This window comes from Nannobrachium achirus, assembly GCF_963921795.1.
Source record: "Nannobrachium achirus genome assembly, chromosome: 3".
Classification (NCBI taxonomy): Eukaryota; Metazoa; Chordata; class Actinopteri; order Myctophiformes; family Myctophidae; genus Nannobrachium; species Nannobrachium achirus.
In genome coordinates, this window is record NC_137812.1 from 55,761,613 (window position 1) to 55,776,487 (window position 14,875).

At 43.3% G+C, this 14,875-nt stretch overlaps 1 protein-coding gene across 2 annotated transcripts in view; it reads right to left on the reverse strand.

Moving 5' to 3' along the window:
• Positions 1-1,448: 1,448 nt before the first annotated feature.
• syngr1b (synaptogyrin 1b) overlaps positions 1,449-14,875 on the reverse strand; it is a gene marked incomplete at its 3' end in the record, with an annotated part of 36,873 nt that continues 23,446 nt past the window's right edge. The window contains exons 2-5 of one of the 2 annotated variants that reach the window (XR_013961818.1): positions 9,106-9,343; positions 4,971-5,116; positions 3,224-3,843; positions 3,065-3,164 (exon numbers count right to left, since the gene is read on the reverse strand). Coding sequence is in view for 1 of the 2 variants with exons in the window: in XM_080721281.1 (XP_080577407.1) it covers positions 1,449-1,664; positions 4,971-5,116; positions 9,106-9,343 (600 nt within the window). Of the gene's footprint in view, positions 1,665-3,064; positions 3,165-3,223; positions 3,844-4,970; positions 5,117-9,105; positions 9,344-14,875 lie in introns of those variants that run through there. The other variant, XM_080721281.1, reaches the window with a different exon arrangement.

Below are 14,875 nucleotides of genomic sequence, written 5' to 3' on the forward strand. Positions count from 1 at the left end.
CGCATGAGTTAGGGCTGTCACAATTATTACATAATCGTCTAATCGTGATTATTTGACATAATCGTGATTATTTTTCATAATCGTCATAATCGTTTCCATGTTGAAAAATGTTCATATATTTAAAGTCAAAAATAGTGGAAATAGCAGATCTACAAGCTCACAACGCGTCGCGACGCGTTGTGAGCTTGTAGATCGGCTATTTCCACTATCAATGTTCTTTTTTAAGTATAAAGTTGTCAAATATGTCAGTAATTTCTTTGTAGGTTATGTGTCATATCTAACATGTGCAACTTCAAAGCCTAAAAGCCAAACAGAAATGTAATTGTCAATGACAAAAACACAATTAAATCATTAATCGCAATTATTTGAGTGAAAATGTCATAATCGTGACAGCCCTAGCATGAGTGCGTTCTGGCTTATACGTTTGTGTTTGTCTGTATTTCAATGCTGATCCTGGTCAGATAGCATGGCAATAGAGTTGACCTCATAGGATGAAGGCAATGTGGTCACAAGCAACGATTTGCAACACGGTGACCCGTCTTCCCAACCCCCATTTACTGTATACCTTGTTGTACGACGCTGTGGAGCGCCGAAAATAGCCAATCTATAGGCTCATAACACGTCACGGATGCAACACGTTGTGAGCTTATAGATCGGCTATATTCAGTGTGCCACACACCACCGTACGACAGAGGATAAATTGGGCATTACACCAACCCCTCCCCAACAGAACTCTCACTGGCACTTAACTCGAACCCGAATCCTAAGCATGGATTTGACATCCCTGTATTCTATCTCCAGTACAGATGAAAATCAACTTCTTATGGCTACCGACTGACTGACTCCTGAAGAGAACCTTCAAACCTTTATATATTACGGGGTGAAGTCGCCCACTGACTAGGGATCCATTGTTTTAGTACTATAGCAGTGGTTCTCAAAGCAGGGCCCAGGGACCCTCAGGGTTCCTTGAGGGGGATCCAAATGGACCCTTACAGGTCTATATAACTCTGAGAGTGTACAGATGGAACCAAAAGGACCCGTATTCCCAGAGTTATGGGGGTCCTTGAAATTAAATAGCTTGAGAACCACTCTACTATAGCAACCAGTGGAAAAATTGCTAACAAATGAGCAAATCCTCACTGTCGGGCAGAAACCTAGTTTCAAATTTGTATGTTTTTTCGCAAAGTAAAGCCCTGCTTCATCAGACAAGGCCGTCGCACAAAAGTAGTGAAAACATCAAATCCACAAGCACACAACGCTTCGCACTGCGAGGCGTTGTGTGCTTGTAGATCGGCTGTTTTCACAATTTAGTAAATTATTTTACAAGGTTTCCACCCGACAACGACGAAATCCTAACTCAGTGTCTATGGGCTACTTCACCCGTAAGCTCCTTCCCCTCTCTTATAACCCTACCTCCCGCACCCCAACCCACCCTCTAAGGCCCCCCCTCAGTAGTCCTGGCTCTGGTAGCCAGCGTTGCCATCAAAGGCCCCTTCGCTGTTGGCCTGCACTCCTCCTGGGCTCTCCATGTCGTAGGGGGCTCCTCCTCCTCCTCCTGCTGCTGCTGCTGCGGGGTCCTGGCTGGGGTCCGTGTACTCCCCTGAGAACAGGGCCGAGTCGGCCCCCAGCTTGTACCTCTGAAAGCCCAGGAAGGACTGGACAGCCTTGGGGGACGGATGGAGGCATGGGTGGAGGGATAGATGGAGGGATGGATGGAGGGGTGGATGGAGGGATGAAGATAAGGTACCGGAAGCAGATATGAAGACAGAAGCAAAGTGCAAGAGGATGGATGGATGGATGGATGGGTGGAACAGATATGGATAAAAGGATAGATTGGAAACAGGGTGTGTGAGCAGGTTTGATAAGGTATTATGGCAGAGATGTTGGGAGTTTAACGATAAAAGTGGAAAGAGAGAGAGAGAGAGAGAGAGCGAGAGAGAACAAAGAGAGAGAAGCAGAAGTTGATTAGTTGGCAAGAAAGTTGGCAAAGCTTATTAGATAGCTCCAGTCATTAAGATGCATGTTAGTTCTCAGGGGACAGTATAAAAAAACACATATTTATCTGTTCTTTGCGGCTCTATATTAAGAAGCACCACTTTGAACACCGGATAAAGGGACAGTGCAATTAAGCTGCAATTAAACACCACACATCTCACTGTGTAGAGATAATTAGACGTCTTTCAACATAAAAGAGAGAGAGAGAGAGAGAGAGAGAGAGAGAGAGAGACAGAGACAGACGGAGAGACAGAGAGAGGTTTTCAGACAACAATCCTGTTGATTTAAGGCCAAAGTGTCCATTAGTACCAGGATGCTGCTCCACTGCTCTTCAGAAGTACTGCTGTGTCTAAAGCAGTGCTTTTCAACCTTTTCTGGAACAGGGCCCATCTGATGGCCCACCTGATGGTCCCATTGCCCACCAGCGGGCCCTGACCCACAGGTTGAGAACCACTGGTGCTATTTTGGGCACGTTGATTGCATTTAAAAAAAAACTGATCTACAAGCTCACAAAGAGTTGCAATGCTTGAGAATGACGGACCTACACTCTCAACCTAATAGCACTAATAGCACAACTGACAAAACAAAAAACCACCACATCAACAATTTAGCAATATCATAAAATGGAGGACAGAGGGGCCATGATTCTCTAATCACAGAGGGGAGCCTTTTAATTTCAAGGACCCACATGCCTCTCAGAGTCACAGACCTGTACAGGTCTATTTGTAACCCCCTCACGGAACCCTAAAGCCTCTATCAGAGTCCAGGGTGAAGAGCCTATCACCGCAAATTTTAGGTGTAAAGCTATCCACCTAAAGTGAGAAAATAAGTGGAGGCCATCATAGTCAGTCACGGTGAAGTCCTATCACTGTGACTGACTGGTCTAGATCGACCAATCAGTGAACGGGGTGATGGGTCGATCGGTCTGAAAGTAAAAACAGAGTTGTGTCAGGGTTCGCGGTGGATAGCTCTTCACCGCGAGTAATGACGCAATGTTGTAGTTTTATGACTTAAAAAGAAAAGACTACACCGCGGTGGATAGCTTATCACCGCGGTGCCTACTATGATAGGGGCTAACACTGGAGCCCACTTTGAGAAGCAGTGACCTACAGACCTGGATAAGCAACAGGGTTGACAGACAGGAGATTGAACTCAACATGGCTGGCCGGCTATACCTTCGGCCTTTGTTGTCCTAATCATTAACCAGATTTATACTTTGTCATATGACAGTGTCGCACAGTGCATCACAACAATGCATTATGAGCTTGTAGAACTGCTATTGCCTCCACGTGACACCGGCCTATAATGGCATGCCCAAAATAGGGAGACTAGGGTTAATGTGGTTAAAAAGAAAAACATTTTTTACAAGTTAGCTTCTGTGGTTAAAAAGAAAAACTTTTTTACAAGGTTGCTACTGTATATAGGCACTTTTTATTTACCAAAAATCAAGACAAAATCTGTAAAAGTCATTATGAAGGTCAAATAAAATACAAGATTAAGAGCTCCCCAATCATGAGGAGACAGCACATAACATCAAATATTTCCTCCAGGCTCTGTAAAATAGTGTAACGGGGTAATGAGAGCCCTGCCTTGCTGATACTATTGTCAGTCACAGGGCTGTGTGTGTGTGTGTGTGTGTGTGTGTGTGCGCGTGCGTGCGTGCGTGCGTGCGTGCGTGTGTGTGTGTGTGTGTAGGTAAAGAGAGCTACAGCAGCAGAGGAAGACAGCGTTATGACAGCACAGTCATCACACTAGAGGAAGATGAGGCTGGGAGGGGAACAGTTTGTTGTACTCCTCTTCAAATGATACAGTCTTTAACTTATCCAGCGAGTAGAGGGTCTGTGCTCCCTGCGGGTGGAATATACACATACACACACAAACAGTATGAATGCAGATGCACACGTCCACGAGCAGTCAGTGTTGTTTTTGACAGCAAATTTTTATTTAGTTTTAGTCATAGTCTTTTGAATAAAATGTAATTTAGTTTTAGTAATAATTTAGTCAACTGAAAAGTTTTAGCTTTAGTCTAATTTTAGTCGACTAAATATCATAAGATGTTTAGTTGACTAAATCTACAGTTGATTTAGTCAACTAAAAATGTATTTTGGCAGCCCTTGATGGCATCGTAATGACTGATTTTACACTTGGTTGCGTACTGAAAATAGCCGATCTACAAGCTCACATCTGCTATTTTCAGCACGCAAGACCTGAGAGCAACGAAACATAAAAATACGTTCTCCTCCACTAGTCCCTCCCTAGCGTTTTACTCTAGTTTTTATTTTGTTGACGAAATTGTCAATATATTTAGTCTTAGTTTTAGTCATCACAGCTTAGTTTTTATTTTGTTTTTATTTAGTTTTCGTCAGTGAAAAAAACGCAGTCGACAAACATTTTTTGTTATAGTCTTAGTCGACGAAATCAACACTGCGAGCAGTCAGACACTCACATACTGTAGGTATGTGACACAGGCAGTATAGGATACGACCTCCTACTACTACTGCCACGCACACATAAACACACACAAGCATGCAGCATAGTTACTACAGTTAACTATAATCAAATAATGAAAACTAGATGTGAGGGGGGAAAACATTTTTGTTAACTGAATCGAATTAAATACAATTAATAAGAGTCGCGCGCACACACACACACACACACACACACACACACACACACACACACACACACACACACACACACACACACACAGTGGTGGAAAAAGTACTCACATATGTCACTTAAGTAAAAGTATAAATTCTGCAATGTAGAAATACTCTTATTATAATTTTGATGGGGGGTCCCCAGATGATTAACTTAATGTAAAACATTGTTTTCTCACTCAACAGTAAACAAACCAACATAAAGTATAGGGGGTCTGCACATTTCTAAAGTGTCAATTTAAGGACTTTTGGGGGTTGCGGCCTGAAAAGGTTGAGGACCAGTGTTTTACACCACTGCAGACACAGAGCTCTTACCCAGGTAAAGATGGAGAAGAAGGAGAACGTGATAGCGGCCCTGGCAGCGTCCCCTCCCTCTCTCAGGGGGTTGTCCTCAGGCTTGGACACCTGCCACTGATTGGCCAGGAAGCAGAACCCCACAAACCACATGAAGGACCAGAACGCTAGAGGGGGAGAGAGAGAGAGAGAGAGAGAGAGAGAGAGAGAGAGAGAGAGAGAGAGAGAGCGAGAGAGAGAGAGAGAGAGACGGCACAGAGAGGTGGAGAGGGACAGAGAGAGAGAGAGAGTGGGAGGGAAAGAAAGGTGGAGAGCACGGCATTTAAAAAGGGCTACATGCGTCATTTGATTCCCTCATTGTTTCACATCTGTTCCATAACAGAGTGTACAACAAAGGAAGTAGATAGATACCAGGCACGTGCACACATAGACATCAAATGGGGCTTGATCCCCTGACATTTTATCCGCCTGTAAAAAGTGCCCTCTTCAGACCATGAATGCTGTTTTTACTATTGCCCTCTCTGTGTAGAAATCCATGCTGTAGTATGCCATATCTCCAGTATTGACTTGATGATGCTTAGTTCAGTGTGGTATCAAGTACCAAAAATAGACGATCTCCAAGCTCACAACGTGCGAGCTTGGAATTTCAGCCCCTGTCTCTCTAACATTCTCTGCACGTCCCTGCATCTGTTCCATAACACAGTGGTTCTCAACCTGTGGGTCCCCAAATTATTTTGGGGGGTCCTCAGATGATTTGATTAATTTGAAACACTGTTTTTTCACTCAACAGTAAAAAAAAAAAAAAAAGAACATGCAGTATGACTGTATAGATATCTGCACATTTATAAAGTGACAATTAAAGGACTTTTAATACCTTTGTAACATGTAACAGTGTCCAAATTGTCAAATAGGCCTATTAGAGGCAGAATGTGAAAATAGCCGATCTACATGCTCACAACGCCTCGCGTTGCGAGGCGTTGTGAGCATGTAGATCTGCTATTTTCACAATAGAACCGTGTCATACAAAATGTAATGCCTCAACTCTTAGTGCTCGTCAGGGTGGGGGCGTCCCCAGTTAAAATATGATTCTTTTGGGGGTCGCGGCCTGAAAAGGTTGAGAACCACTGCCATAACAGAGTGTACAACAAAGGAAGTAGATACTATAGATACCACAGGGTTGACTAACAGTAACAGTTATTAACATTTATTAAGGGCTGTCCATAGTCTCTCCGACCACCAAACCTTTCGTCGGAAAGGTCCGGTTCAACTACAAAATGACGTCACTCGCATCTTCTGAAAAGCATTAACCCAAATTTGAGTTCGGAAAGCTTCACGTCAGAAAGTCTCAACTCTCCGACGAAAGGTTCGGCGGTCGGAGACAGTGTGGACAGCCCTTTACACGGCTCGGTTGATTGCTTGATTGTGATTGGTCAATCTCTGAAATCAGCGGTGTGTTATTTCTTGATAACAGACTGCTATGCTCAGAGTACCAAGGTGCACTGTGTGAATGTTATGCCGTATTCATCATGACAGAATGTAAACAGACACAGTGTCATTTACAACTAAACATTGCTCTCAAGAATGTTTAAAACATATTCTACTCTTTGGTACGTTGAAATTGTATGAGTGTGAAATTGTATGAGTGTATTCATTATTGTAAATACACTCTCAAGATTTTCTGAGTTTGATCATTTTAACAGATTAATTGTATAGTGTGTGCCAACGGTGACACAATTGTAGTCCTTAGCGGCCATCTTTTGGGTAAAAACACAGGTGTTTCAATTGTTTGATTGCATAGAACTAATGCTTTACTCCAATCAGAACACCTGTGTAAGGCTGTGTTGACCCAAGAAATGGCCGCTCTTAGAACTACATTTGGCACACCCTATATACATTCTCTATACAATTTATTTTGGTATTAAAAACATCCATCATACATACATAGTCTTGCATAGCTAGATGGTCGGTTAACTGTATCCTAAAGTCTCTAAATATAATTATTTTCACTGAACAAATAGTTTTAACCCAGTTTTAACCCCTACATTGAATTTTGACGTCAGCAGACACTTTAGTTGGCACTGGCAGAGATCTCTGATCATCTTGCTACATGAGACTGAGTATGCGCTAACTGTATCATCATTTGTACTGACGTTCTCCTGAAGTAAAAAGTAACACATTTATTTAATTGCATAGAAAATGTAAAAGAGTGAAATTTCAAAAGTATTGTTTCCAAACTTGTTGATAAGGTTAAGCACTGTATTCAACATTCCTCTGAAACTGATACTAACTGTTCCTTTGATCGACCACAGCACAGATCACCTCATGTTACATACTGTAGTGGGGAGAGAGAGAGAGAGAGAGAGAGAGAGAGAGAGAGAGAGATGGAAAGAGAGAGACAAGCCCAATTTATATAAGCTGTATAAGCGATGCATTGTGATTTGTGAACTTTGAGATCTGCTATTTGTGGCACACGACATCATCATACGACAGAGTAAATTAAGCATCAGATACAGAAGACAAGAAAGAAACTCATCATTAAGCGACTCAATGCTGCTATCTTATCTTGTCACTGTCTCAGTGAGTTCACTAGATAGTAAAGTATGCTGATGCCACAATGAAGTACCATGTCTCAGAGATTGTTGGAGCTTCAGGGATGACTCACTCACTCAGCACATAACTAAGAAAAGAAGTTAGACAATATTTTGTGCCCCTTTATTGAAGACTCTTCAAATATGACTCATCTTTCTCTCCCTCCATCTCTCTCTCCCTCTCTCTGTGTGTCTGTCTATCTCAGGCTATACACTGTAGGTCATCATGTTTCAGCCTCCCACCAAGGAGGCCCTGATTGTTTTGGCAATGGGTTCAGTGTGACCGCGCTGAAGTAATATAATCTCCAAATGGAGACAAATTGTAGGGGATTTTCATACACAATTGATAGGATATAGTAGCTTATCGAGATCAGTTGCACTGATTCCGGTACTAAATGGACATGCTTTTTCTGTTCTGTTTATCCACCCATCACTAATTTACTGATCATTCTTTCGTGTGTGGCCAATATCTCTTAATTCTCCAATGCATTACAGCATTTATATGTAGAGGGGTGTATTTCAGGCATCAATGTCTCCTTATCTTAATGGATTACAGTTGGGTTTGCAATACAAGTCACTCACTAAACCCTTCTCACACAACTCTGGACAATTTTACTAATAAGGGGTGCCGGTTGGCCTAGCGGTCCAGGCGCATACCACATAGTCTCTGATGCTTGCACCCACACACACACACACACACACACACACACACACACACACACACACACACACACACACACACACACACACACACACACACACACACACACACACACACACACACACACACACACACACACACACACACACACAGTCTTGTAGGCAAAACTGTTCATGATTAGTATGGCAAGGAAGCTTTTAGCCTGAAAGGGAAAAATTCTAAACAAGGAACTGCAAAGGGGCTAACAACATTGACATGACAAAGTTTGATATTATAGAAACGAAAGATTACAACGAAGTGAAACAAAACAAAAAACTGAAACCTGTCTCCAACAAAGTAGTTATTGCAACCGTCAGGTCGCAGTTACTATCAAAACCTCGACCAGCTGTCCGTCAGTCAGTCCGTCAGTCAATCTGTCTGTCACACGTCACACTTTTGCCCTGCTCATATCTCCGCAACCGTTGCCCCGATCCATGCCAAAGCACAACCTCCACCCATCAATTCTCACATGGCCCTCTTCTAGCGCCACCATGAGGCCGATTCTTGCAAAACACATTTTTGGACACTGCTCCTACAAATTTTGCCCTAAAATCACGCAAATTGGTACACACTTGCTCTACACTCATGTCATCAACATCTATCTGTCCCATTTAGCGCCACCTTCAGGCTGTTTTTTTAAAACACATTTTTGGACACTACTGCTACAGATTTTCCCCTAAAATCATGCAAATCGGTACACAGTATGTCTACACTCATCTCATCAACATGGTTCTGTCCCATATAGCGCCACCAGCAGGCCGATTTTTTCAAACACATTTTTGGACACTGCTCCTACACATTTTGCCCTAAAATCACGCTGTGACCTGACAGTCGCTTATCTCCCGATTAGGGAGTCTTACTGGTATACCTGATGCGCCGACGTCGGCCAGCACGGCTTTCTTGCGGTCCTTGACGCTGCTGATCTGGGGGAAGTAGACGTCCAGGGCCAGGAAGGCCATGCAGCACAGGAAGGCCATGACGCCCATGAAGACGCCGTAGTTACAGGCATTCTGGTTGCGGTTGAAGATGCAGAACTCCTCCACCTCGTCGGGCCGGTTGGTGTAGCCCTCGTTGGCGATGCAGCCGAAGATCACAATGGAGAAGAGCTACGGAGAGAGGAAGGAGGAGGCACCATCACTGTTCTGTTCCCATATGTTTACAGGGTAGGCCAGTAGGGGTGGGCGATATGGTGATAATTATCGTTGAGACGATACAATGTCTCCACGATATGCCTTTTCAGAGGTATCGTATATATCGTGATACAATTGAGGGAGCCTTGTAAGAAATCCTGTTTAATCGTTAATACAGAGATTTGTTGCAGAATTCAATTTAAACCTGCATTTTGGTCTGAATCAGTAGTTCTCAACTAATGTCAAGATCTCCACTAACTCTGACAGTATACAAATGGAACCAAATGGACCCGTAAGGTTCATTTGTATACTGTCAGAGTTACATACTTGTAAAGTTCAAATTAGACCTCCCAAAAGGAACCCAGAGAGTCTAGTTTTTGTCAAGTAACTTGAAAAATAACCATAAAAACCAATGTGACAAAGAATCATGGTCAAATCGTGTATCGTGATACAGCTTGGGAAAATATTGTGATATTGTATTTTTCCATATTGCCCACCAGTGGTTCTCAACCTTTTCAGGCCCAAAATAATCATATTTTAACTGGGCTCCCACCCTGACGAGCACTAGAGTTGAAGCATTACAATTACAATACGGTTCTATTGGTTGCGAGGCGTTGTGAGAATATAGATCTGCTATTTTCACAATTTCTGCCTCTACTATTTGACAATTTGGCCAAATGTTTAATTTGTCATTTTAGAGGTATTAAAAAGTATTTAAATGGTCACTTTATAAATGTGCATGTACCCTCTATACACTTAAGCTTTATGTTGGTTTGCTTACTGTTGAGTGAGAAAACAATGTTGCACATTAAGTTTATAATCTGGGGACCCCCCAAAATAATTAGTTAAAAGAAATAATTCTCAACCCACAGGTTGAGAACCACTGGTGTAGGCTACTATGTTTACATGGTTCTGTGTTTACAGGGTCCTATGAGTCACACAGGCTCCTAAGTTCTGAAGGCCTTTGTTTTCCAGTCCAATCCACTTCATTTATATAGCACAAGAAACAAAACTAAACAACAACAAAAGGGGACGCATATAGAATACAAGACAGCAGCAGCGGTCAGCAGACAGTGTGAAACAACAACACATGCTTTCAAACGGGATCAAAAGCCAAGGTATGAAGGTGGAATTTAAGGCGAGATTTAAAAGTCTCAATGGTGGGGAGTCAGGGACCAGTTTGATACATTGGGAGGGGAGCTCATTCCATCATTTGGGGGCTACTACTGAAAAGGTTCAGTCACCAATGGCCTATGGAGAACACAAGATGTTCTCAGGATCCTATGCTCCCAGGGCCCTACAGCAGGGGTCTACAACGTTTTCAGTCCAAGGATCCCTTAGTTGAGAGAGAAATGAAGCAGGGACCCCTACAACCTTTTCACACATTCCATATAGTTTCATTGTTTGACAGCACAATCATCAGTGTATTTTGGATTCATGTCAATTTGTGTTTTCAGATATTTAAACACTTGAACCGGCAATACTTAATAAACTTGACCTTTCACTCCGTACTTAGTCTGCTCTTTTCCCCCTCTACACCAAACCTCTTTGCCGAAAATAGCAGATCTACAAGCTCACAACATTGTGAGCTTGTAGATCTGCTATCTTTAGCTAAAGTTCTCAGAATTTTTACACTATCCACAACTTTCCCACGTCCCGTCATGCATTGCGCAGAAGGTGTGCGGCAGTTTCCGGCGTCGCAGCCGAGAATGATCACACCGGTTGCATCTGCGACGCGACGTAAGCTTGTATGTCTGCTGTTAACCGGAAGTGTCCCACAGATAATGCTACAGTAAATTCTCGTGGAAACAGGTGGATAGGGTTCAAGTGGTTAATATAAAAAAAGAGAAAAAGCTTCTATCACACAAAGATTTGGAGGACATAAGGATCCCGGATCCCGGACCCCCTGTTGAAGACCTCTGCCCTACAGTATATGTAAGTGTTGGGCTTAACATAGGGCTGAGGGAACATAGACAGACACACTCCCCGTGATAAACAGTGGGCAATGTTACTCAACATCTTAAAGGGATATTTCACTTTAAAACAAACTTTAGGTCATTTTATTGCTGACTCAGGCTTTTGAGAACATCCGGGACAGTTTTTAATTTCCTTGGTTCAGTATTTGGATATTTGATATTCATTTTATCAGACACGCCCCCTTCCTATACAAACCCATTGTAACTACAAACTCCATTTTAACCATGTTATTAATTGAAAACACCCATCCTTGGTTCTGGTATTGGGGCTCAGGGACGTGCTGGCCATTGGGAAAAAAAATAAAATAAAATGTCGGCCTTCATTCCATTTTGGGGGCTGGGCGGCCAACAAAGTAAATCTTCACTGTCGGGCAGAAACCTTGTATCTCCAAGTTTCAAATTTGTACGTTTTTTCACAAAGCAAAGCCCTGCTTCATTGTACAAGGCCATTGTACAAACAGCAGTGCGAGGCGTTGTGTGCTTGTAGATCTGCTGTTTTCACTAGTTTAAATCATTTTTAAAATGATAAATACAAAACAAACGGTTTTGGACATACAAGGTTGCCACCCGACAACGACGAAATATAACTCATGTACAGTAATTGGCCCACTGGCCTGTCACTTGTCATGATCTGAAATGGCAAATCTTTGAGTAGCAGCAGCGCTATAGAGAGAGATCTCTCTCTATAGCACGCAATGAGGGCCTCTCCAACTCTTTTTCCCGGGCTGAATCAGGGGCCCAGCACGTCCCTGTTGGGGCAGTATGAGTCACCAGAAAGGACGGGTGTTTTCGATGTATCTATCATCACCAGGGAGCATTATGGGTTAGCGCCCCAGCCTGTGTCTTCCGTGAGGAAGGAGCCCAACAAATCCACGGTGGGGCCTTTAGGAGGGCCTTTCAAGCTGCAAGCGGAGCCTGCAGCACCACCTTTCCCCAAGTGGAGCTTGCAGTTCTACCACGGGCCAACCCTTGCAGGCCCAACCACCTGCAGCAGCTGAATTGGAATGTTTGGATCGGGAGTCTGGTGCAACACGCAGGTTCTGGACCTGGTGAGAGCAGGAGAGGACCTGGTGAGACGTAGGAGGAGCCCGGCCAGGAGTCAACCCATAGAGCAGTGTTTCTCAACCACTGTGCCTGGGGACCTTTGGTGTGCCCCTGAGAAGGGTCAAGTGTGCCCCTTGAAACTGCTTGAAAGCCAGTATTGTATTTATCATTTAAAAAATGATTTAAACTAGTGAAAACAGCCGATCTACAAGCACACCGCGAGGCGTTGTGTGCTTGTAGATCTGCTGTTTTCACTACTGTTGTGCGACAGTCTTGTATGATGAAGCAGGGCTTTTCTTTGCGAAGAAACGTACAAATTTGAAACTTGGAGATACAAGGTTTCTTCCCGACAGTGACGATATTTACACCCCCGTATTATGTTGGTGTGCCCATGGATTCTTGGGACATAAAAAGTGTGCCCATGCAGAAAAAAGGTTGAGAAACTCTGTGCCATAGAGCCTGGTTCTTCCACGCGCCAGAGTGGTTCATCCCCCAGTCCCGGGCAGAGTAGTTCCGGTGCAGCGGATTGAGTGACCCTATCATCCCCTAATAGGACTGATCATGGATAGCTACTAGGACATACCGGTAAGTCGGGACTTGATCACCCCGGCTGGGTCACCTGGGCAGGGTGTATGATGTTGGTAGACCCGAAACACCCGTCGACCTGATGTTTTTTTTATGTTAAAATATAATTTGAAGTTACAATGGGTCTGTATAGGAAGGGGGCGTGTCTGATCACATTCATATCAAATATTTAAATACTGAATAAAGCAACTTAAAAACTGTCTGGGGTGTTCACAATAGCCTGAGTGGATGATAAAATAACCAAAATATTTTTTGCAAGTCAAATATCCCTTTAAATCACATCTGTACACACTACAATTTGAGAGTGTTCAAATGTAATCAAATAGACCCTTATTGGTCCATTTGGTTACATATAAAATAAATGAACATTGAGGATTTTACTGTTTACCAATAATGAGGAGGAGCACTCTAATATTATTGAACATAGAAACTAGTTAACTCCAATGTTGCTTACAAAACAATAATCATTGGTGATGCAATTGCAATGTTGAATACAACATATTATTACAGTGAGTAATACATATCAGATACGTATGTGTTTCTGTCCATGGATATTCATGAAAGAACAAGTCAACAAAATGGAGTCAATCGATGGAGCAGTTACTATGCAACCAATGGATTCCTCTCCTCTCCTCTCCTCTCCTCTCCTCTCCGTGGGACGAATTTAGATTTTTAATATGCGATACCACACAGCACACACACACACACACACACACACACACACACACACACACACACACACACACACACAGACACAGACACACACACACACACACACACACACACAGACACACACACACACACACACACACACACACACACACACACACACACACACACACACACACATTCACAGAGTGAGCATGTGCGAGTGTGTGTGTGTGCTTGTGCGTGCGTGTGTGAACAATGCACCCAACATTTACTCTCGTCAAATAGTGATATTAGTTTAGTGTTGTTGAGTGATTGTTTGCAAATAACTGTGCATGTGTGTGCGCGCGCGTGTGTGTGTGTGTGTGTGTGTGTGTGTGTGTGTGTGTGTGTGTGAGTGTGTGTCAGCAGGTAAAGAGAATAATACGCCTGGGGCGGATGGTTTGGTTTGCCCAGCTGTATAGTTGCATGCGTGCATGTGTGTGCTTGCATGTACGCATGTGCATGTGTGACTACTGATAGATAGATAGATAGATAGATAGATAGATAGATACCTTTATCATCCCAAGGGGTAGAATTAGTTGCCCAGAGGCAGCACAGCAGTATAAGGTTATTTACAAAGTTACAGAGAAGTAAGAAAAAGATAGGTGTAAAAATCATAAAGATTTCGCAACTTCGTGGCATATTTACCGCAAAAAGGTCCTTTACACACAAGCCGTCATTTATTAGCATCCAGCGTCTAATTATTTTCCTGCCGTGCTATGACCACTTTCCCCGGGCATCCCCTCGAAATACTGGGAGCAGGGACGTACAGAGAATGTTAGAGAAACATTTCTAAAAGGGCCCTTTTGGTGAAAATATCGACCTCCAAGCTCACAACGCGTCGTGCTGTGACGCGTTGTGAGCTTGGAGGTCGGCTATTTTTGATGTTTGGTTTCTACGCAGAGAGGACAATTCTTTCAACACAAGATGTTGCATTCAAGTTCAGGAGAGTTTGGACAAGGCCATTCTCTTGAATGCTGCCTTCAGCTATGGCATGGAACATTTGCATTTCTTTCACCATAGTAAAAACTTCATTCATGGTCTGGAGAGGGCACCTTTTTTTACAGAAGGATACTGTACAAGGGCAGGGGCTCAAGCCCCCTTTGATGTCAAGTCTATGCATGCACGTGCCTGACCGGGAGTGGAGCGCTGGGAGTAGACGGCCGGTGTCATTTTCTCACTCCCGTCAGACTCAGAATCTAACTTCTCCCCC